Source organism: Nannospalax galili, unplaced genomic scaffold (genome assembly GCF_000622305.1).
Source record: "Nannospalax galili isolate Female #2095 unplaced genomic scaffold, S.galili_v1.0 scaffold879, whole genome shotgun sequence".
Taxonomy (NCBI): Eukaryota; Metazoa; Chordata; class Mammalia; order Rodentia; family Spalacidae; genus Nannospalax; species Nannospalax galili.
The window spans coordinates 2,166,547-2,191,404 of NW_008346261.1; the positions used below are offsets into that span (position 1 = coordinate 2,166,547).

General features: G+C 41.7%; 1 protein-coding gene across 1 annotated transcript in view; it reads right to left on the bottom strand.

The window, feature by feature from the left end:
• Dhx40 (DEAH-box helicase 40) overlaps window positions 1-22,607 on the bottom strand; it is a 55,681-nt gene extending 33,074 nt beyond the window's left edge. Inside the window, exons 1-8 of the mRNA XM_017800512.2 lie at window positions 22,422-22,607; window positions 21,419-21,586; window positions 18,586-18,731; window positions 15,601-15,720; window positions 14,541-14,768; window positions 13,653-13,719; window positions 11,554-11,685; window positions 6,683-6,782 (exon numbers count right to left, since the gene is read on the bottom strand). Of these exons, the coding sequence (XP_017656001.1) occupies window positions 6,683-6,782; window positions 11,554-11,685; window positions 13,653-13,719; window positions 14,541-14,768; window positions 15,601-15,720; window positions 18,586-18,731; window positions 21,419-21,586; window positions 22,422-22,533 (1,073 nt within the window). The 5' untranslated portion in view covers window positions 22,534-22,607. The remainder of the gene's footprint in view (window positions 1-6,682; window positions 6,783-11,553; window positions 11,686-13,652; window positions 13,720-14,540; window positions 14,769-15,600; window positions 15,721-18,585; window positions 18,732-21,418; window positions 21,587-22,421) is intronic.
• Window positions 22,608-24,858: the final 2,251 nt, after the last annotated feature.

Sequence of the window (24,858 nt, forward strand, 5' to 3'; positions counted from 1 at the left end):
TTTGAGACAGGGTCTCCCTGTAGCCCCATCTGGCCTGGAACTCACTATGTAGACCAGGTTAGTCTCCAACTCAAGAGATCCCCCTCCCTCTGCCTCCCGAGTGCTGGGATTATAGGCGTGCCCTACCACGTCCAGCCTACTGACCACTTTTTAAGTTATTAATTTTACCTCAGTGAAAAACTAAACAGGCTTCAATTCAAACTCAGCTCTAAACTATTTTAGAAGGCTCAAATTCTAATTCCAAGTAGTCTTTAACAAACAAACCATTTTAAGTCAATGAAAAAACAAGTCAGGCAAAGAACTGAGTTAGAGCTGGGTGCAGTGGTGCACGCTTTTAATCCCAGCACTCAGGAGGCAGAGGCAGGCAGATCATGAGTTCATGATGTGAGTTCATGGCCAGTCTGGTCTACACAGTGAGTTCCAGGCCAGCTGGGACTACAGGGAGACCCTGTCTCAAAAAGACCAAAAAAAGAACTAAGTTAGGGGCTGGAGAGATGGCTCAATAGTTAGGAGCACGGTTGCTCTTGCAGAGGACCCACATAGTGGCTAATACCCATGTGTAACTCCAGTTCCAAGGGATCCAAATACCCTCTCTGACTTCCTCGGGCATTGCACAACACAGGTGCACCTGCAAGTAATATACACATACACATAAAATAAAAATATTAAATAAAAAAATTAAAAATTAAGTTAGAAATAGCAGTAATTCTGTAATTTACTAAACCAACATTCTGAAAACTGCCAGGAAAAACATGCAATTACAAAAGTCATTTTACTTTGGAATACTGTTCTCTTAACTCCTTTAGAAAACCATTGCTTTTATCATTTATCTAGATTTACTACTTTTTTCTTTTGAGACAGGATCTCCCTGTAGCCCCAGCTGGCCTGGAACTCACTATGTAGACCAGACTGGCCTCTATCTCAAAGGAGAGATCCCCAAGGCACGTGCTACCATGCCTGGTAATACTTGGATTTTAATTTTGAGACAAGGCCCAGGCTGGCTTTGAACTCACTATGTAGCTCAAGCTGGCTTCAAACTCATAATCTTCCTGCCTTGGCCTTCTGAGTCCTGGGATTCAGTTCTATGCTATCACAGGCTAGAAACTATTTCCATTTATTTATTTATTGCGTGAATGTGTACACTCATGCCATAATGTACATATGAAGGTCAGAGGACAACCTGTGGAGTCAGTTCTCTCCTGTGGGTCCCAGGAATTGAACTCAGGTTGTCAGATTTGGCGGTAAACATCTTTACCACCAGGGCATCTCGCCGGCCCTATTTATTTATTTTTGAGACAGGGTTTTACTCAGACTGGCCTGGAACTCCCACATAGACCAGGGTGGTCTTAACCTTGTGTTTTTCCTGCCTTTGCCTCTTGAGTGCTGGGATTACTGATGTGTCACCACACTTGGCTTAGAAACCATTACTTTTAAAATAGAAGAAATTACATTTCTTCTCATATCTAACTGATTAGTTTACCCAGAAGAAATATATAGAATCCTAGAGATTCCAGTCCAGCCTTCCTGTGACAGACAAGATATAGCAGACAGCTAAGGATATAAAATACACTGGGCAAAACAATGAGTATCAAAAAAGGATAGGGATCAAAAGCTTGAAGGATTCTCACATTAGCTATCAGTCCAGAGTTGAACTTTTCAAGCAATTCTCTACTAACTGCACCCAAAATCTGACAGCATCATTGATTATATCCAAAAGCAAGAGACTTACATCATTATTCATTTTCAATTTTACAAGAAAGTGAAAATGAGTATTACCTCCAGATAAACATTACATGAACAAAATTACCCAACTGGGCTATATGACAAAAGGGAATGTAAGCCATACAAGGTGTGTATTATTGACAGTCAGAGAAACAGGGCTGCCTGAAACCTATGCAGTACACTACAGATAATCTTAAATTTGGAAAGAAAAAAACTTCAAATAATTACCAAATAATTACAAAGGGCAAACATGGGGCTGGAGAGATGGCTCAGAGCACTGGCTGCTCTTGCAAAGGACCTGGGTTTAGTTTCCAGCACCCACACAGGTGGCTAAAAACAGTCTGTAACTCTAGTTCCAAGAGACCCAATGTCCTCTTCTGGACTCCATGGGCATTGCATAACACAGATGCACTTACATACATGGAGGCATAATACTCATACACATAAAAAATTTTTTAAAGAAGCTTTTCTTTTAAAAATCTCAAATGCATTTTAACTTACACAATAAACAATTTTAAACATTAAAAACCCCAACAAACTTCAAGAAAATACAAAGAAATAATTTAGAAATTTATCAGAAATTTTTAACAGATAGAAATATTTAAAAAATAGAAATTTTTGGCTGGGTGTGGTGGTGCACACCTTTAATCCCAGCACTTGAGAGGCAGAGGCAGGCGGATCTTTGTGAGTTCAAAACCAGCCTGGTCTACATAGTGAGTTCCAGGCCAGCTGGGGCTGCAGGGAGACCCTGTCTCAAAGAGACAAAGAAAAAAAACAAAAACAAAAACAAAACCCCAAAACCCAAAAAACAACAACAACAAAAAAGAAGTTTTGGAGCTGAAAAATTACAATGAGAAAAATGCAAAATTTGATAAAAGGAAACAACAGCCCAATTAAAAAAATATTTTATTACCTTTATTTTTTATGTGTATGAGTATATTATCTGCATGCATGTGAATGCACCCGTGTTGTGCAAAGCCACGGAGGTCAGAAGAGAGCTTCGGTTTCCCCTGAAACTGAAGTTAAGGACGGTTTGTAGTCACCATGTGGGTGTGAGAATCAAACCCAGGTCCTCTGCAAGAGCAGTCAGTGCTCTTAACCCATTTCATGCAATGCCTGTGGAGGTCAGAAGGGGCTGCCGGATCCTCTGGAACTGGAGTTAACGACAGTTGTTAGCTGCCATGTGGGTGCTGGGATTAGAACTTGGATCTTCTGCAAGAACAGGCAGTGTTCTTAACCACAGAGACATCTCTCCAGTCCCCTTCTCATTTTCTATCTTGTGTCTTCTAAAGATATTTTCTTTGGGGTTCCCATTGGAATTATATGAAGTATGCTAGAATAGTAATCATTTATCCTGATAGCAATAACATTTATAAAACCTCTGTCCTTCACCTCTCCCTCTATTTTACATTATGTCAAAAGTAAATTATTTGTAATTTGTATCCACTTTGATTTTATATAGGTCTTTCTTCTATTCTATAACCGGATTAATAGTAGTTTAAATAGAACCAGTATGGCATTACAGGATTCTGTATTTTTCTATATATATTCACCTTGGCAGAGAACTTTAATTTTTTATTGAATTTGTGTGTATTTCATACAGAAATCTATACCCCCACCCCCTTCCCCTTTGGCACCCCCCATAGCTTCCACACTGGAGTTCATGTATTTTGTCATTTAAGACCTACTATGTGAAGTTAGTGTCCTCTGATGCCCCTCAGTGCAAGTTCGTCTACCAGGATTTAGTCAGCCTATTTAGAGTCTCTTCCTTCAAGAAGATCAGTTCCTCCTCTCCCAGCAGTAATCAGCTGCCAAGAATTCTTTGACTAAGATTGGGGCTTGCTGTTCACTTCCACAGTTCTGTGTTGGGTTTTTGTCTGCCTAAGTTTGCATGGGTCTTGTACATGTTGACACCATTGATGTAGGTTTGTATGAGAAGGGTCCCAGGCGCCTGTAGGACTATTTCCAAATGGTTAGTGCACCCCCTCCCTGGCTCTTACAATCTTTCTGCCCCCCTCTTCAGCAATGGTCCCTGAGCCCAGTGTGGGTGGAGCTCAATATAGGAGTCCTGTCCAAGGATCCACACTCTGCTCTTTTTGTTTTTTTTTGGTCTTTTTGAGACAGGGTCTCCCTGTAGCCCCAGCTGACCTGGAACTCGCTATGCAGACCAGGCTGGTCTCAAACTCACAAAGATCTGCCTGCCTCTGCCTCCCAAGGGTTGGGACTAAAGGCGTGCACCACCACACCCGGCTTTCTGGTGACTCTTATCCTCTGCGTTTTGGCCATTTGTGGCCTTTTGTGTTCCTGGCCTCTGTTTTATGATGGAGCTTCATTGATGAGAATTGAAAAATACATTAGTTCTCTTCATCCCTTGTTCTACGTTCCGTGAGTCTTGGGTGTAGAGGTTGCAGCCTAGATGTGCCACTTAGGCTTGGGCAATTCACAGAGAATCTGTGTGTGATCAGGGGTATAACTGTAATAATCTGTCTGTTGAAAAAGAAGCTACTTGGATGGGTGGTGACTGGGATACTTGTAAATTTAAGGCTCCATATTTTGCACATACTAAGAAATTGCATTTACCTAGGGATATGACAGCCTTGGAGTTTTCTCTAAGGTCTATGACCTCTCTCCAGCAATGTGTATCTGGCTGGATTTATAGTATCAGGCATGAGCTTCTCCCAGTGAGTGGGCTTTAAGTCCAATTAGGTAGCTGTTGATTACCCCCCAAAATAAAAATGCCACTACTGCACGAATGTCATTTGCTGTGCTGGTCACTGATGTGGTTTTTAGGCCTTGAAGCTAGGGTTGGACCATCAACTGATGTTCTCCCTTACCAGCTGGTATAGTGCTCTGCAAAGCTATGAGAGTGCCAGCACTTGGTAGGCAGAGGCGAGTGGATCTCTGTTCGAGGCCAGCCTGGTCTTCATAGACAATCCAGGCCAGCTGTGGTTACAGGGAGACCAAGTCTCAAAAAGATTAAAAAAAAAAAAAGCTGGGTGTGGTGGCACACCCCTTTAATCTCAGCACTTGGGAGGCAGAGGCAGAGGCAGGCGGATCTCTATGAGTTCAGGGCCAGCCTGGTCTACATAGCGAGTTCCAGGCCAGCTATGAGAGTTAGCCTTCAGGGGAGGTAGGTGGCTTCCAAGTCAGTTCCAGCTCCATTGCTCCAAATCCTGAGTCCAAAGTATATCTGTCTTCAACAACAGGGTCTTATCATCAAGTTCTGGGAGGCAATCAAGGACTGTGGCAACAACCTGTGTAACTTTCAGAGTTTCTTAGACTACCCTAGCCAACAACTCAAAGGAAGGTTTCTCCTGTCTTGCACTGTTTCTTGTTAGGTAGTCTTCAGCTATACTCACGGACTCATGTATTGTATGTGTAATTTTTCAGTAGATTTTTGGTCTAATACGATTTCCTCTGGGTTTTTTTTTTTTTTTTGGTCTTTTTGAAACAGGGTCTCCCTGTAAGCCCCAGCTGTCCTGGAACTCACTATGTAGACCAGGCTGGCCTTGAACTCACAGAGATCCACCTGCCTCTGCCTCCCAAGTGCTGGGACTACAGGTATGCGCCACCACACCGAGCTTCCCTCTGGTTTTTTATACTAGCTAGGCACTATTTGTGTCGCCTATAAAATTAAAAAAAAAAAAAAAAAAGCAGAGGCTGCAGAGATGCCTCAGCAGTTAAGTGCGCTGACTGCTCTTGCAGAGGACCTGGGTTCAATTCCAGAACCCACATCGCAGCTAACAAGCATCTTTCACTCCATTTCCAGGAGATCTGGCACTCTCTTCTGACCACCTGGGGCACTGCATGACATGGGTGCACCTACCAACATGCAGGCAATACACTCAAACACATAAAATAGTAATAAAAAAGCCAGGGATGGTGGTACACGCCTTTGATCCTAGCACTCTGGAAGCAGAGCAGGCAGATCTCTGAGTTCAAGGCCAGCCTGGTCTCCATTAGTAAATCCAGGCCAGCTGCGGCTACAGGGAAACCCTGTCTCAAAAATAAATAAATAAATAAATAAATAAATAAATAAATAAATAAATAAATAAAATATGCACTCTGGAGGCTGAGGCAGGCTCCAGAACAAGAGATGGAAGCCTTATTCTGCAGCCATGACCGATGAATGTTCGAGCTCCTGGTCTACATTTCGAGTTCCAGGCCAGCTGAGGCTACAGGGAGACGCTGTCTCAAAAAGACCAAAAGAAAAAAAAATTAAAAAATAATAATTTTCAAAAAAATTTAAAAAGCAGCCAGGCGTGGTGGCGCATGCCTTTAATTCCAGCACTCGGGAGGCAGAGGCAGGTGGATCTCTGTGAGTTCAAGGCCAGCTTGGTCTACATAATAAGTTCCAGGCCAGCTGGGGCTACAGAGAGACCCTGTCTCAAAAAGACCAAAAAAAAAAAAAATTAAAAAGCAAACATTTCAGAGTGTATTTTGTATTCCATTTTCTGCTTAAAGTAATCAATAATTATAAAAAAATTTAAAGTGAACACAAGTTAAGAACACTAAAAAGTACATCTGAAGAGAATTATTGAACAATAAGGAACAAATTCTACTATTTTATTATTATGTAAATAATTTCCTTTAGAGAACTTTCAAAAGTTGTACTTGAGGGCTGAAGAGATGGCTCAGCATTTAAGAGCCTACACTACTCTTCCAGAGGACCCAAGTTTGATTCCCAGAGGGATCCAATGTCTCTGACCTCCAGAGGCACCTGCACACATGTGCAGATAGCCACAAAGACACACATTTTTTTTTTTTTCCCAAAAGAGGCTTGGGCCAGCAAGACAGTTCAGTGGGTAAAGGCATCTGCACACAGGCCTGACACCCAAGTTCAATCTCCAGGACTCATATGGTTGGAAAGAAGAGAAACTACTCTTTCAACTTGCCTTCTTACCCCCACAAGCACACATACACACAACTAAATGTAATAAAGTTTTTAAAAACATTGTACCTGATCCCATCTATTGTCAAAGATGTTGCAGAAATATTGGTAGATATGACACATTTTCTAATTCCAGGTGGAGGTGGCAAAAATATTCTCCTCTGTTGGTCTAAAATATATACAAAGAAAAAAATACTAGTTTAAAGATGTACTTGTCAAAAACCAAGTTTTTAAAAGAACTCATTTTTAAAAAAAAATATTTTACTTTTTATCATTCTTTATTTATGAGTATATTGCCCACATGTAAGTGCACCCATGCCATGCAATGCCCATGGGGGCCAGAAAAGGGTGTCAGATCTCCTGGAACTGGAACTGGAGTTTACAGTTGATAGCCACCATGTCATGCTGGGATTCAAACCCGTGTCTTCTGCAAGAGCAGCCAGTGCTCTTAACCTCTGAGCCATCTCTCCAGCCCCAAGAACTCACTTCTTTTCTTTAAACATTGTTTTCTTCTAAATAATCTTGATTCTAAAATGAATAGCAAAAAACTACTTCTTCATGTTTTGCTATTAATATTTTTATCAAAGATTAAAATTATTACTAAATGAACCCCTACAGCAAAGTCCTTTATCTAGGTCATAGCTCCATGTAAGGATATGTATACAATTATGGACTTCTTCATTAAAAGGTATGGGCTCAACTGCACATACCCACACATATGCACACCCACTGATGCATGTACACAATGTACGTACGTACGTACGTACACACACACACACACACACACACACACACACACACACACACAGTGTCGCCAATCCATGGACTCCAAACTAAAGACCTTTATCAGCCAGATATGTTTTGTTTTTGAGATACAGGGTCTTTTTTAGTCCAGGGTGGCCTTGAATTCCTGGATCCTCCTTCCTGCACTTCCCAAGTGCTATTACTACAGGTATGCAGTTTTCCTGTTTATATGGAGGGAGGGAGAGAGGGAGGAAGGGAGGGAGGGAGAAAGGAAGGACCAGACCGTTGGGTATTTACCCACAGTGAAGTTTGTCTTCCAATCATTCCATTTCTACAAGTCTCTAAATTATTATAGCCTTCAGTTCAAGGAAAAATTCCTGGTTCCTATGCCATTTTGTTCAATATAATTATTTTTAAAACATTCAAAGTACTGTTTTTACAAGATTCCTATTTGTTCCACATTTAACATTTTATCCACATACTTCTACACCATACTCCAGTTATAAATACACGCAACTTATTTAGGAAAAATATTAAATACTTATATTCCTAAAGCAAGTTCTCTCCACAAAGTAAAGGGGATAGTAAAAACACCATTAAGACATATCAATTACCTTCATTCCTGATTTTTTTTTTTTTTTTGTCTTTTTGAAGCAGGGTCTCCCTGTAGCCCCAGCTGTCCTGGAACTCACTATGTAGACCAGACTGGCCTTGAACTCACAGAGAACCGCCTGCCTCTGCCTCCCAAGTGCTGGGACTACAGGTGTGCATCACCACGCCTGGCATTCCTGATTTTTCAAAAAAATTATTTTATTATTTTTATTTTACGTGTATGCGTGTATTGCCTGCATGTAGGTAAGTGCACCTGTGTCGTGCAGTACCCGCAGAGGACAGAAGAGACTGTCAGAAGAGATTGTTGGATCCCTTGGAACTGGAGTTAAGGACAGTTGTTAGCTGCCATGTGAGTGCTGGGATTCGAACCTGGGTCTTCTGCAAGAACAACCAGTGTTCTTAACCGCTGAGCCATCTCTCCAGCCCCTCATTCCTGATTTTTCTATGAAAGATTCTGATATACCTTAGCCTACCTATGCCAGCACCAGACAATAAGGTACTAGGATGCTATTGATCAGAAAAGAAAAACAAGCACAGAGAAGAAACATGTTCCAAATCCTACGAAGAAATAAAGGTATTAAGAAAAGACCATGGGCTGGAGAGACGGCTCAGCGGTTAAGAGCACTGGCTGCTCTTGCAGACCAGGTTCAATTCCTAGCACCCACATGGCAGCTAACAACTGTCTGTAACTCCAGTTTCAGGGGATCCAACATCCCCTTCTGACCTCCAAAGGCATTGCACAACACGGGTGCACTTACATCATGCAGGAATACTCATACACATTAAAAAAAAAAAAAGTATTTTAAAAAGATCATTTAACAATGCCCATCTGAAAGATACAACTGATAAAAGCTAAGGGCAACTGAACTTTCTTCATGGAATTCTTTGTCCCAAATACCCCACCAAAAGAGCCAACAGCAGAAATATATTTGTCCAGACATATATGCATATATGAAATACAATTTAATGCCCTAAACTTGAACAACTGCCAATCAAAGAAGGAAAAAAGGCAGTAACTGTGGAATAGAAAAAAGAGGTACAATATTACTGAGCTCTAACTCCGCCCCCTCAAACCCAGAAGTCATTTGGATGCATCAAAATGCCAGAACTTTCACTAATATTAATACCACATGAAAATCAACCTCCAGACAGAAAGAAAGTTTTGAAATAATTAAGTAAATACATCTGGAAAAAATGATGGAAGTAGAAGGAAACTAAAAACATGTGCGAGTCAGAGACAGTTCAGTGTAAGAGTGATTATTACTGATAAAAAGCCTAATAAATGGGGCATAAGCTCCATTCAAAGACACAACACAGGAAAATTTTCTTGAGGCAATAAATCTGCAGATCAAGAGTATATCAGAGGGCCTGGAGACACGCCTCAGTGGTTAAGAGCACATACTGCTCTTCTAGAGGAACTGAGTTCAATTTCCAAATAGGGCTGCTTATAGCAGCCTGTAACTCTAGTACTGCACTCACATGAACAACCTCCCCATCACATATACACATAATATCTTCTGGCCTCTGTGGGGATTGCAGGACACAGGTGCATTTACACACATGCAGGCAACAAACTCATATACATAAAAAAATTTTTAAGGCTACATAAGAAATGTTTCTTCATCGTGTTTGTGGTTGTAGAGGTATACACAGTCAAAATTCAATGACTTAAACCTTTAAAATAATATTACATGTAGTTTAATTATTGTATATAAATAATATATTGAAGTTAATTTTTAAAATAAGCATGCTTAGCCAGGTGTGGTAGTGTATACCTTTAATCCCAGCACTTGGGAGGAGAAGCAGATGGATCTCTGTTGAGTTCAAGCCCAGACAGGGTTTCAAGATACAGTTCAGACTAGCCTAGAACTCTTGAGACTTCCTACTCCAAAGTCAGGTGCTGGGCTTACTGCATTACCATCACTTATATTTCCATCAACTTACCTACCTACTTATCCTTCTATATGTACACACAAAGATATATGGATGACATCTCCTATGTTAAAGACAGCTATTCTTTTTTGTTTCTTTGCTTGCTTTGTTTTGTTTGAGACAGGGTCTCCCTGTAGCCCCAGCTGGCCTGGAACTATGTAGATCAGGCTTGGCCTCAATCTGCCTGCCTCTGCTTTCCAAATGCTGGGATTAAAGGTGTGCATCACCACACCCTGCTTTGGTCTGTGGTTCTAACTGAACATAAAAATCCTAAGACTCTTATAAAGGGTAACAATCACCTATTCAACGAAAATGGTAATACACAGAAAACACAAAAATTTCTAAATGGCAATGCAATCAAACTACAATAGGCTACAGTTAACATCACTTCAGATTTACAAGTCAAATTTCATAATAAAAAAGTTTTGGGGCTGGAGAGATGCTCAGCGGTTAAGAACACTGGTTGTTCTTGCAGAAGACCGGGTTTGAATCCCAGCACCCACATGGCAGCTAACCACTGTCTGTAACTCCAGTCCCAGGGGATCTGGTAGACTCTTCTGACCAATGGGTGCACTTACCTACATGCAGGCAATACATGCATACACATAAAATAAAAATAATAAAATTTTAAAAAGTTAAAAGTGTTACAGAACAAATTCTCTCATTCAATGAGATTCATTATAATCAAACATCAAAATAAGTTTGCATATCCTCTTTGAATTCTCTGCCCCTCCCCCACCCCAAACATGATCATTCTTGAAAAGCAGGCTAATTCATGGCTAGTATGGAAGGAAAGTTCACTGTGTTTACTCTAAGACATATCTGGATGTAATGATTTGTAGGAATTTTAGGGCAATAGCAAATTAACTTTGACTTATAGTACTGAGAGATTATAGTTCTCATTTCAAAGAACAGTATTTTTTGTTCTGTTGAGAGAGGACACAATCTACTCTTAAAATACTAAGGGTGCTATCTAAGGTTCTTGAAAGTTTCTGTGAAAGGACTTGAAGCAAAAGTCAATTCTCTCAAAGGATGACAGCATTCTTAATGTTCTAGTTTGTCATCTGGATTATGATTGAAGAGTTAGTTATAATAAATGAGATCAGTTTTTGAAAATTTTTGACCCAAATACTTAAGATACACAGACACAGAGTAATTTGATAGTTTCTTAAAAAATATTTTTATTATTATTTTTTTATGTGTATGAGTGCATTGTCTGCATGTGAGTGCACCCACGTCACACAATGCCTCGGAGGTCAGGTTCGGATTCCCCTAGAACTGGAGTTAAGGACAGTTTATAGCCACCACGTGGGTGCTGGGAATCGAACCCAGGTCCTCTGCAAGAGCAGGCAGTGGTCTCAACTGTTGAGTCATCTCTCCAGCCCCAGATAAAGTTTTTTTTAAAGGGGCTGGAGAGACAGCTCAGCAATTAGGAGCACTTGCTATGTCTCAGGGGACCAGAGTTTGAGTTCCACATCCACATCAGGCAGCTCACACCAGGGGATCCACTGCCACCCTCTGGCCTTGAGTGCACCTGCAAGCATGTGCACATACACATACTGACACATGCTTATACACAGGAATAAAATAAATCTTTCTGAAATGTTTTAAAAAGCCAGTCTTATTTTCTCTCTTCACTAGGAATGAATTACCTGTTGTCATGGATCCATAGCATGGCAGTATCAATAAGCCATCTAGGGTGGTATCTTGTACATCATAATCATAGTCAACAGACTCTGCCATTTGAAAAAGCAGCTCACAACTTTTTTCTATTTCAAACTGGCCTAAAATGAGAAGGCAGTTAAATAACTAGGAATTGAGCAACAAAAGTTAAAGTTTTTTTTTTTAAGTCTAGATTAAAATTAGTTTTAGGTTATTTTGAATCACTTATTTGATCTAAAGAAGACAAACATAAAATATGCCCAATCTCAGCAATAAAATTTAAAGTAGAAGAAATACTAGTTTCCAAGGGATTTAAATTTCAAAACAAATACACCTTTATCATCTTCAAGCCTCTCATGCTGTTAATACACAATTTCAGAAGGACTAAATTACACAGAAAGAGCTAGTCAAGAAGATACAGAATTTAGGTATATTTAAAAAATTTTAAGTTAATTTCCAAAAGGCAAAAAGAATGTTAAATATCTCACTTCTAACATTAGTATAAGACAGAGTAGGAGATCAACAATGAAATGACTCATTCCTGCTGGTAGGATATGGCTATTGAAACAGTTACAGTAGGCCAAGTGTGGTGGCACACACCTTTAATTCCAGCACTTGGGATACAGAGGCAGGCAGATCTTTTTGAGTTCAAAGCCAGTGTAGTCTACATAGCAAGTTTTGGGCCAGCCAGGGCTACATAGTGAGTTCCAGGCCAGCTGGGGCTACAGGGAGACCATCTCAAAAAGACCAAAAAAAAAAAAAAGTTACACTACTCTTAGATTTAACTGTTCTAGTTTTGGCCTCCAAAATCTTCCACAGTCTTATCTGTAACGTGGGTTCCACACTTTATCGACACAGTATTATCTCTCACTACACAAAGAGATGAACTAGTGGGATGTCATTTGAAAAAATAGAACCATTCAGATCCGGGATTTTTAAATTATGTTAGAGCTCTATGTACATTAAACCAATAAAAATAATGCTTTACCAATTAATTTCTTTCTATAAAAGGCTATTTTAGAGGCCCAGCAGGGTGGTACATGCCTTTAATCTCAGCACTCAAAAAGACCCTGTCTCAAAAAGACCAAAAAAAAAAAAAGTATGTTTTACTAATGAGCTTGACATTCTGTACATCTGTTATCTAAAATGGATAACCATTAAAAGCTAAGCACACTACCTTAAATGCCAGCACTTGGGAGGCAGAGGCAGGCGGATCTCTGTGAGGTAGCAGTAGAAGTAGCACTACTCTGAGTTACATTCCTTGCTGGAAGACGTTAGCCAGGCACAGCAGTGTGCACCTGTACTCCTGGACCCCGTCTCAAAAAACGAAACCTATGGGGGCAGGAGAAGTGGCTCAGCGCTTAAGAACACTGGCTCCTCTTGCAGAAGATCCCAGGTTCAGTTCCCAGCACCCACTACATGGCAACTCATCAGTAACTTCAGTTCCAGGGGATCCAATGCCCTCTTCAGACCTCTGCAGGCACTGCATGTATATGGTGCACTTACATAGATGTAGGCAAAACACACATACATATAAATAATAAATAAATTTTTAAAATATAAAAAAAAAAACTACACAATTTTTTTTTGGTCTTTTTGAGACAGGGTCTCCCTTTAGCCCCAGCTGGCCTGGAACTCACTATGTAGACCAGGCTGGTCTTGAACTCACAGAGATCTGCCTACCTTTGCCTTCCGAGTGCTGGGACTAAAGGCGTGCGCCACCACACCCAGCTTTATGGAAGGTTTTTGGTTTTTGGTTTTTTTTCGGTCTTTTTGAGACAGGGTCTCCTTGTAGCCCCAGCTGTCCTGGAACTCACTATGTAGACGAGGCTGGCCTGAACTCACAGAGATCCACCTGCCTCTGCCTCCCAAGTGCTGGGATTAAAGGCGTGCACCATCACACCCGGCTATGGAAGGTTTTTGAGACAGGGTCTTGCCATACAGTAAAGAATTCACACTGTAGCCCAGGCTAGCCTCAAACATGAAGCAATTCTCTTGCCTCATCCTCCAGAGTACTGAGGTTACCTGCATGTGTCACCATATCTGCCTTATAAATCACAGACATTTTAAACCTGTATGCAATGCTCACCAGTGAGGAAAACTAAGATGTCTCCAGCCATTTCATTCAAATGAATATCCATGGTCACTTTCACAATCTAAAGCAAGAAACACAATCATAGTAATTGATGTCAACACAATCATTCTCACACTACCATATCTTACCCTTGCTCCACAGAAGTTAAATTTTGTCTCAAAAAGTCCTAACACTCATAATGGCTCTTATTACATAAAACAGATAGGGCTGGTGAGATAGCTCAGTGGTTAAAGCACTAGCTATGCAAGCATGCCGACCTGAGTTTAATCCCTAGAGCCCATATAAAAGTAGAAGGAAAGAACCAACTCCACAGAGTTGTCCCATCCTCCAGTTGTAAGCCATGGCTTACATGCACCCACATACCTATTGTGCACACGTACATACAACAATAAATAAAAATAGGAGCTGGAGAAATGGCTCAGCAGTTAAGAGCACTGGCTGGTCTTGAAGAGGATCCAGGTTGAGCTCCCAGTACCTACATGGCGGCTAACAACTACCCGTAACTCCAGTTCCAAAGATCAGACAACCTCCTCTGGCCTCCACGGGCACTGCAGAGCACAGGTGCACTTACATACATGTAGGCAACACATGCATACACATAAAATAAAAATAAATAAAATTTAAAAAATAAAAACAGCTGGCGTGGTGGTGCACGCCTTTAATCCCAGCACTTGGGAGGCAGAGGCAGGTGGATCTATGCGAGTTCAAGGCCAGCCTGGTCTACATAGTGAGTTCCAGGACAGCTGGGGCTACAGAAAGACACTGTTTCAAAAAGACCAAAAAATAATAAATAAATAAATAAATAATACAACTAATGAATTACTAAGTTGTCCAATTAAATAAATCACACATAAAAGACACAAAAGGGATGTCAAGTAATACCGCTTGAATATATGCAGTGTTTTCTCTGTCTCTTGGGCCAATCAAATTGCAGAATTTCTCTCTGACTGGATAAAGTCTTCCAGGTATATCAAATATTGGACAATTCCCAAAGAATGCAGAGAGCTTGGCTAACTCCATAGTTGCTGACATTACCACAACTTTTAAATGCTCCTTTCTGTTAGGAGACTTCTCCTGAAATAGCTTCTTCAATAAACCAAATAAAATATCCTGAAAGAAAAGTAAGGTCTAGTAAGTCATAAATACAACTAACAACTGAGCTATTATATATTATTTTTATTATTTATTGAGACAAGGTATCATGTAGCCCAGAGCTGGCCTAAAGCTAGATGTATAACCAAGATGATCTAAACTTCTGATCATCCTTTCAACCTCAAAAGTGCTAGGATTACAGGTTTGCACTACCATGCCCATTTTTATGTGGTGCTAGGGGGGATCCAGTCTAGGGCTTCATTCATGCTAGGCAAGCACCAACTTAGCTACATCCCTGGCCCAGCTAACTTACTCTAAATTTATCACAATCATAACCAAAGAATTTTTATTTCAATAGATTAAAATATAAGAGGCAATTTTCCATACAGTAAAAAGCTACCCTAGGGGTTGAAAAGACAACTCAATAGTTAAGAGCACTGGCTGCTCTTGCAGAGGACCTGAGTTCAATTCCCAGCACCAACATAGCAGTTAACAGCCGTTTGTAACTCTGGTTCCAGGGGATCCAACGCCCTCTTCTGACCTCTATGGACACTGCATGACAAAGGTGCACCTACCTACATGCAGGCAATACATACACATAAAAAATAAAAATAAGCTGGGTGTGGTGGCACACGCCTGTAGTCCCAGCACTTGGGGGGCAGAGGCAGGCGGATCTCTGTGAGCGCAAGGCCAGCCTGGTCTACATAGTGAGTTCCAGGCCAGCTGGAGCTACAGGGAGACCCTGTCTCAAAAAGACCAAAAAGAAAGAAAAAAATAGAGTATTTTTTTTTAAAAGCTGCCCTAAATAAATGAACTACTTGTTAGCTGAAAAAAAAAATCATATACTCACTGTAGTTAGAGTTCTTTCATGGGCTTCATCCAAGATAATGACACTGAATTTGTTAAGATTTGGATCTCCCAGAATATGCTTCAGTAAACACCCATCAGTCATGTATTTGATTGCTGTTTCCTTATGTTTGAAAGCACAGTACATAAACATAGAGCATCATAAAACTTTACTACTATTTATTACACTAACCACCCCCCAAATGCACAGACACTATGCGATCAAACCAACAGAATTACACAAAAGAGAACCTAAAATTGTCTAACCTATATTGATAAGGAACTAAGGTAGATGTCTTAAATAAAGTAACAAGTCACCAATAGGAGACACAAAGAAGTCAGTGGTGGGCTGGAGAGATGGGTCAGCAGTTAAGAGCACTGGATTCTCTTGCAGAGGACCTGGGTTCAGTTCCTAGCACTCACCAGACGGCTAACTGTATGTAACTCTTCTGTCTTCTGCAGGTACGGTATGACACGGGTATACTTACATACATGCAGGCAATACACTCATACACATAAAAAAAAAATTTCCTTTTTAAAAAAACAGAATGCCAGGCATGGTGGGCACGCCTTTAATCCCAACATTCAGGAGGCAGAGGCAGGCAGATCTCTGTGAATTCAAGGCCACCCTGGTCTACAAAGAGTTCCAGGCCAGCTTGGGCTACAGGGAGATTCTGCCTCAAAAAAACCCAAACCAAAACAAAAAAACAGCAACAACAAAAACAAAACAAAACAAACAAACAAAAACCCCAAAGTCATCAGCGGAATGCAGCAAGATAAATACTTGCAGTTAGGATAAGGGGGATGATACTTCAGTGGTAAGGTGCTCGCCTTCTCTAGCATGTGCAAGGCGCTGCTTTGTTTTGTTTGTAAACAAACAAAAAACAACACTGGATAAACTGTGAAAGAGCTAAGTGAAATGAGCAAAATACAAAGTAAAACTATTGTATCATTTCACTTAAGACACTGACTAGCCATGCTTGTAGAGAGATTACAGTCACAGGGACTAGGGAGTGGGAGGAATGGGAAGTTTATCTACTGTTTGATAGTTTTTGTTTGGGATGATGATGAAGGTTCTGAAAATAGTGGTGACAGTTATACAACATTGCATGTTGTGAATGTATTCAATGCTATTGAATTGTACACTTTAAAATAGTTAAAAATGAGCCGGGCGTGGTGGTGCATGCCTTTAATTCCAGCACTGGGGAGGCAGAGGCAGGTGGATCTCTGTGAGTTCGAGGCCAGCCTGGTCTACATAGTAAGTTCCAGGCCAGCTGGGGCTACAGGGAAACCCTGTCTAAAAAAGACCAAAAAAAAAGGTTAAAAATGCTTAAGTTTATATTATGTATATTTTATTACTATAACAAAATAAACTTTTTTTACATTTTATGTGTATGGGTGTTTTGTGTGCAAGTATGTAAGTGCTTCTGTGCATACAATGCCCACAGAGGTCAGAAAAGGGTGTTGAATCCCCTGCAACTAGAGTTCTAGACAGTTCTTAGCTGTCATGTAGGTGCTGGGAATTGAACCCAGGTCCTCTGCAAGAGCAGTTAGCACTCTTATTTGCTGAGCCATCCCTCCAGCCCCAATAAAATAAATTTTACATACAAATGCAACCAACACTGAGGCTGAATTAGTTTTATAACAACCAGCTGAGAAAAGAGAAAATATCGGAGCTCTCAGAAATAAAGCCTTAACAATGGGCAACAAAGATTAATTCTAATCTGAATCTTTGTTTCTTTAAAATATACACAGGATTTTTTAAAAATTGTAACATTTATTCATTTGTGTGGGAGTGGGTAGAGGACTGTAGCCCTCTGCTTGACTGATGCTGAAAAACTGAGACTGAACCAAGGGGCCCTTGGCATTTGTCTACTCAAGAACACTTTCACTGTCCTCTTGAGAGCTTTTATTGGAAGTTCAGTGTTTGAAGTTCACATACAGTTTACATATGGTAAATGCTCAAGCAGTGTAAAACACACAGAAATTTTACCATAACAGTGAGAAAGCAAGCACAGCACACTCAAGGCCATGAGACTGGCCCAGTAACAGACCTCCTTTGATGTATGTAGAAACCTAAAAGGAGGGTGGGGGCTACACCTGCCCTGGCATTCCAAGGACAGCTTGTCTGGTCTTCCCAGCATTATGGAAGCAGACTGCTCCCTCCTCAAGCGTCAACAAAGTCCAGAGAAGTGTGTTAACTCTTAGAGAGCTGAGTGCTACTGCCCTTAAAGGATAATGGTGTTTACTATAGAGGACAACTTACAGGACTTGGTTCTTTCCTTCCAGCATGTGGGTTCCAGGGATTGAACTCATGTATTCACTCAAGTCTTCCTGGCAAGCACCATTACCCACTGAGCCATCTCACAGGCCCCATATATGGGATTTTGAAGTTAAAAATCTTTCACAATGTACGAAAATATCATAATGGAACCCAATACTTTGCATGTAGACTTGAAAAAAGTCTTCAACAAAATTCTGGCAAGGTGGCACACATCTGTAATCCCAGGACTTGAGAGGCAGAGGCAGGAAGTTTGCAAATTTGAGATCAGCTTGAACATGATGAGTTCAAGGCCAATCTGAGCTATATAGTGAGATCCTGTCTCAAAGAAAACAAAAAACCTGGGCTGCGGAGATGGCTCGGTTTATAAAGTGCCTGCCTTGCAAGCATGAGGACCTGAGTTTAATTCCCAGAATCCACATTAAAAAAATTGTTGAGCATGATGGTGTTTGTATTCCAGTGATGGGGAGGTAGAGTCCAGTATCTCTGTGGCTAAATGGCCAGCCACCTAGCCTATAAGAGGACTTTCAGACCAGTGAAAGATCCTGTCAAAAACAAAACAAACAAAACCTCACAAGGTAGATAGTATCTGAGGAACACCTAAGGCTGTCTCGCTGTCTCACTCTCTCTCTCTGTCAGAGAGAGAGAGAGAGGGGCAAGGGATGTACGTTTATAGTACTTTAATGAATACCAGTAAAAATTTTGTACCTTCGAGCTACAATCATCAAAGCGAACTTGGTACCCTACTTTAGATCCCAAAGTGCATTTCATTTCTTCAGCAACCCTTTGAGCAACTGATATGGCAGCTACTTTTCGTGGCTGAGTGACACCAATCATACCATGTTGGGAAAACCCTAGCAAAAAACAGAAATAGAAAGACCCGTTAGTTAGCAACTGCATCTTCCTACTGAACTGAAATGGTTTCTGGTCAATCAATACAAATGGTATGAATGGTTCCAAAAGAAAGTCCTGAAAATTAATATTCTGTAGCACATTTACATCAAAGATACCTAAGCATTATTTTCAAATAAGAGTACACATTCAGGGAACAGCAAGATGGCTCAGCAGGTAAAAGTGTTCAAACCTGATGGCTGGGTTTAAGCCCTGGATCTCACAGTGACAGGAGACAAATGGCACCCTAAAGTTGTTTGCTGACCTCCATGTCTGTACCATGTGACACACATCTGTACACATACATGTGTGTGAACACACAAAAAAGGCACACTAATAATAAAAAGAAAAAAATTTTTAAAAGAATATACATTCATCATTCTAAATGTATATATTTTAATTAGGTTTGAGATTTTTATTTTTCAATTTCTAAAAACGTAAAGAATAAGTCAAGGGGAATGGAAAACAGCTCAGCTCCCAGAGGGCCTGGATTTGGTTCCTAGCACTCACATCTAGAGGCTCACAACCTCCTGAACTCCAGCTCCAGGGGATCTAACTTCCCTTTCTAGTATCTGTGGGCACCTATACACATGTAGTAGACATACACACACACACACACACAATAAACTTCTTTATTTTGGGGGAGGCAGGCTTTTTTTGAGACAGGGTCTCCCAGTAGCCCCAGCTGGCCTGGAACTCACTATGTAGACCAGGCTGGCCTTGAACTCACAAGATCTGCCTGCCTCTGCTTTCGAAGTGCTGGGACTAAAGGTGTGTGCCACCACGCCTGGCAATAATGAACTTTTTTTTTTTTTCCCCCGGTCTTTTTTTGAGACAGGGTCTCCCTGTAGCCCCAGCTGGCCTGGAACTGCTATGGAGACCAGGCTGGCCTCAAATTCACAGAGATCTGCCAACCTCTGACTCCTGAGTGCTGGGATTAAAGGTGTGCACCACCACACCAAAGTCCTGGAACTCACTATGTAGACCAGGCTGGCCTTGAACTCACAGAGATCCACCTGCCTCTGCCTCCCGAGGGCTGGGATTAAAGGCGTGCGCCCCCACGCCCGTCAATAATAAACATTTTTTAAAAAAAGAATAAGCCAAGGATTCTGTAGGGTTTTTTTCTTGCCCTTTTTGGCAAGATCTCACTCTGTTGCCAATATGGGTCTCAAACTCCTGGGTTCTACTGATCTTCCTGCCTCAATCTCCCAAGTGGCTGGGACTATAGGCACAAATACTGCACCTGAGTAGACAAGAATTTTAAAACTAGAATCCAAAACAGATTACATACTTCCTAAAATAAATTTGTTTGCCACAAAAGAAAAACTTGATTTAAATATACCACCTTTCATAGATTTTTGTAAGCATTTTATCCTTTTTAATATCTCTAGAAATGGCGACGCATCATATAGTACACTTTTTCTTCTTAATAGTATTTAAAAATAATGGCATGTCATAACAGATCTCATGTTAGGTTGGATGTATTAGAATAAGTACAATAATTTAACCAGCCTGGACAGCATATTGACAGCTTGTCTCAGAAAAAAAGGAGAAAAAAAAAAAGGGACTAGAGAGATGGCTTAGCAGTTATGAGCATTTGCTGTTCTTCAGAGGACCTGGGTTCAGTTCCCAATACCCACATGGCAGCTCACAACTGTCTTTAACTCTAGTTCCAGAGGAGAATTCAATTGCCTCTTCTGGCCTCCACAGACACCACATATGTACATGGTGCATATATATGCAGGAAAAACACTCAAACATCTATCTGTATGTGCATATGTGCAGGTGCTGGTGTCTATGGAGGCCAGAGGGTATCAAAGCCCCTTAAGTTAAGAGTTACAAGCAGTTGCAAGCTGCCCAACATGGATGTTAGGAACCAAACTGGTCCTCTGCAAAAGCAGCAATCACCCTTAACTGCTGAGCCACCTCTTCATCTCCTAAAAAATTAATTTTTAATTAAAAAAACATATTTTATTATTTTTATTTTATGTGTATGAGTGTTATGCCTGCAGGTAAGTGTACCTGTGTCGTGCAATGCTCATGGAGGACAGAAGAGGCTGTTGGATCCCCTGGAACTGGAGTTACAGACAGTTGTTAGCTGCCATGTGGGTGCTGGGATTTGAACCAAGGTCCTCTGCAAGAACAGTCAGTGTTCTTAACTGCTGAGCCATCTCTCCAGTCCCAATTTTTAATTTTTATATGAATCATATTCAATATACTTTTGCTCTTCACCAATCTTATGACAGACAATTTTGTCATACTGATGGGAAAGAAACTTTATTTGTAGTTAACTTGATGCTGGCAAGTCTCTGGAGGAAGAATAAAAAAATGTCAGCAACAGATAGCAACATATCCTTCCCCTTCAAAATCATCTCAGTTCTCAGTGGTTAATACCTTACTACAAGTTAACCTTATTCTAAGAAGAAAATTAGCATTTATCTGTCATTCTTTCATTATTATAGTAATTACAAATGAAAAATGTCACTCCAACAATTCTTGAACCTGAAATAAGTCCATAAAGCAAAGGAGATTATGTTGTACAAAGAAATGGGACTGTAAAACAAAAAAAGGCATTTGCAAACTATAGCAGTCTTAATAACTTAAAAAAGTTTTTAAAAATGCTTCCAATATTGTCCAAGAATAAAATTACCTGCTTCATAAAGGTATTTTGGGAGCTGAGTTGTTTTACCACTTCCTGTATTTCCAGTAACAATAAGGAATGAATTGTCCCTCACAGCTTGGATAAGCTTTTTTCTTTGCTTCTGAATAGGAAAAGTTGGAGTAGTTCCTCCCTCCTGTGATGTGCATCCTTTCTCTTCTGAAATAACAAAAAAACCCCCAAGTGTTCAATTAAGAGACCTGTGAAGATCTGACAATGTCTCAGGACTGAAAGAAAGACGACAGAATTACACATTTGGAAGGAATCAATACGTGACTTTTCAGTTAAATCGCCTATGTACAGATTACAAGTTAAAGTTTATAAACTTGGAGTAACTTTTTAGTGAAATCAAAACTTCAGCATTGCTGATGCGTTAACTCAGTGTACTTGACAAAGTAAGTCTAGCACAAGGCAATATATGTGTGTGTGTGTGTGTGTATGCATGCATACCTGCATAGAAGCACAAAACTCAATTTTATCAAAGAAAAGGTCAAAACCCGAAACACAGCAAAAAAACTCTCCGCTGAATTAAAAGCCACCTGTGTTTGCTTCTGATTCACGGTTCAAGTTAGGTCCCTGTTCAGAGTGACTGATATCCCAGAAGGCCAAGTGGTGGGTAACCATGGAAACTGGCTCCTGGAAACCGGCTCCCTTCATACCGTACCCAAAGGCAGGCTGGCGGCCCGACGAAGGGGAGGGGGATGAACGGGTGGAGAACAAAGGCTTTATGGAGCTGAAGAACAGCAGGACGCCTTTCGGCGTTCGGGTCCACTTTTGTGCCTCCGGCGAGGTTTTCACCCAACTTGGGTTTGGGACCGCCCCCTCTAAGCCAAAGTGCTCACTGGACGCAAAGTTCGCCTCCAGGCTCGAAAGCCGAGGGGAGCGCCTCGGCTTCCTTCCCCGCTCCTCTCAGCCGCCCTCGGAGGGACTTTCAGCCCCGCAAACCCTCTTGCCGTAACTCCCGCCGGCTACCGTGGTGTCCCGAGACCCGCACCTCTGTCAGCGATGCAAACAGCCGACGGCCGCTCCTCCTGGAGCTCTCCAGGCCGCTCGCCCTCCTCCTGCCGCCTTGGCGCCCTGCCCGCGACGGCGGGAAACCGGGACATAGACCTGGCCAGGAGCGGAGGTGAGCACGTCCACGAACCGAGGAGATGGGAGGGGGAAGGTGGGGCGCGCCCTGATGACGTACAGCTGTTTACTTCCGCGCGTGCGACTAGCAGCGAGGGGAGGGGGAACAGGTGGGTGACGTGGCTACCGCTTGGACGCTCCAGCAGCGCTACTGGAGGCCCCGCCCCCAGCGGCTTCCAGCTCCGACACGTGCCTTTCAGCTGGGAGCGCGAAGCCACGCCTCGACGCCTGGAGGGTCCTTCGCGTTTTTAACTCTTGTGTGCTCCACCGGGTCACTGCAGCCTGGTCTACCTTCTTGCACATTACTTGAAATTACCCTTTCCCCGTAGTTACAGCCGTCTTATGGAGAGACCTGGGGCAGCTCGTTACTGTATTTCCTGATCTAGCTAAGGACTGAAGAGATGGCTCAGGGGTTAAGAGTGCTTGCTGCTCTTGAAGAGGGACCTGGTTTAGCTCCCAGAACCCATATGGCGTCTCAGGATCGGCTGTAATTCCAGTTCTGGGACCCTCGTCCAGCCTCCTGGGGCACCAGGCACAGGTACTTAACATATATTAGGCAAAATACTCATACACTCATAAATCTTTCTTTAAAAGGTGGGGTACTGGACAGATGGCTCAACCATTAAGAGAAATTGCTGCTTTTCCAGAGGATCCAGCACCCACGTCAGGCAACTCATAACTGTCTACAACTCTAGCTCCAGCTGATCCAACGCTCTCTTCTGGTTTCAGGGGGCACTTGCACATAGATAAAAATAAATCTTTTTTTTAAAAAAAGACACAGATTCTGAGTTGCCTGCCAACTTCTAGTTCTGTAGTTTTCAAAACTTATATCTCCTGTGCTGTTTCATTTCCTTCATAGCACCCTGCATTTAATTTGCATGTTTTCCCTACCCTCCAACTAGACAGAAAGACCCCACAAGAGTCAGAATTTAAGAACACTACTGTATGTCCAGTAGCTATCAGTGATTGGAGGTGGGCAATCAATATTTGTTGAGGGTAGATGAATGACATCTCTTTTAGAAATAAGCTCACGTTTAATGTATATTCCTTGGAAAACACAAATTCCCCAAAATTCCACAGATACACAATATCTGAGGTAATGTGATTTTTTTTTAAAGAAAAGGTACTTTGGGGGCTGGAGAGATGGCTCAGTGGTTAAGAGTACTGACTGCTCTTGCAGAGGACCTGGGTTCGAGTCTCAGCACCCACATGGCAGCCAGCAACCACAACTGTCTGTAACTCCATTTCCAGGGGATCTGACCCTTCTTCTGACCTCCACAGGCATTGCACAGTACAGGTGCGCTTACACACAAGCAGGCAATACACTCATACACATAAAAATAAAATATTTTTTTAATTATTATTTTTCTTTTATGTGTATGCATGTATTGCCTACAAGTAGGTAAGCGCACCCGTGTCAGTGCAATACCCGCGGAGGTCAGAGGAGGCTGTCGGATTCCCTGGGACTGGAGTTACGGACAGTTGTTAGCTGCCATGTGGGTGCTGGGATTCAAACCAGGGTCTTCTGCAAGAACAACCAGTGTTCTTAACTGCTGAGCCATCTCTCCAGCCCCAAACAAAATATTTTTTAAAAATGAAAGGTACTTTGGGGGCTTGGGAATATGGTTCAGTAGTAGGGTGCTTATATAGCATGTGGGAGGTTCTAGGTTCAATCCCTAGAACCACAGATACACTTTATAAAAGCTGGGTGTGGTGGCTTACTCCATTATTCCAGCATTTGGAAGCCTGAGACAGGAGAATTGCTGCCAGTTCCAGGCCACCCTGGAATACAGAATGAAATGCTGTCTCAAAGAGAGAAGCGGGGGTGGGGAGAGGAGAAGGAAAAAGAAAGGGGGGGGCAGGTCTTTTAGTTATAAAACCTGATGCTTTTTTAAGTAGGTTAATTATAACAAAATGTGAAGATTGCTTCTTAGACTTTTGTTGTTGTTGTTGTCTTTTTGAGACAGGGTCTCCCTGTAGCCCCAGCTGGCCTGGGACTCACTATGAAGACCAGGCTGGCCTCGAACTCACAGAGATCCACCTGCCTCTGCCTCCCGAGTGCTGGGACTGAAGGCGTGCACCACCATGCCTGGCCTGACTTTTTTTTTTAAAGACTGGGTCACTGTCACCTAGGGTGGCCAAGAACTCATGAGCTTCCTGCCTGAGCCTCCCAAAGGGCTGTGATTACAGGTGTGTGTCATCATGTCCCACTTTTTCTTGGATTTTTCAATGGTCCTGCTGTTAAAATAAACCAAAACGTATTACCAAAGAAGGCAACTCAAAACTATCACTTCACCTATCAA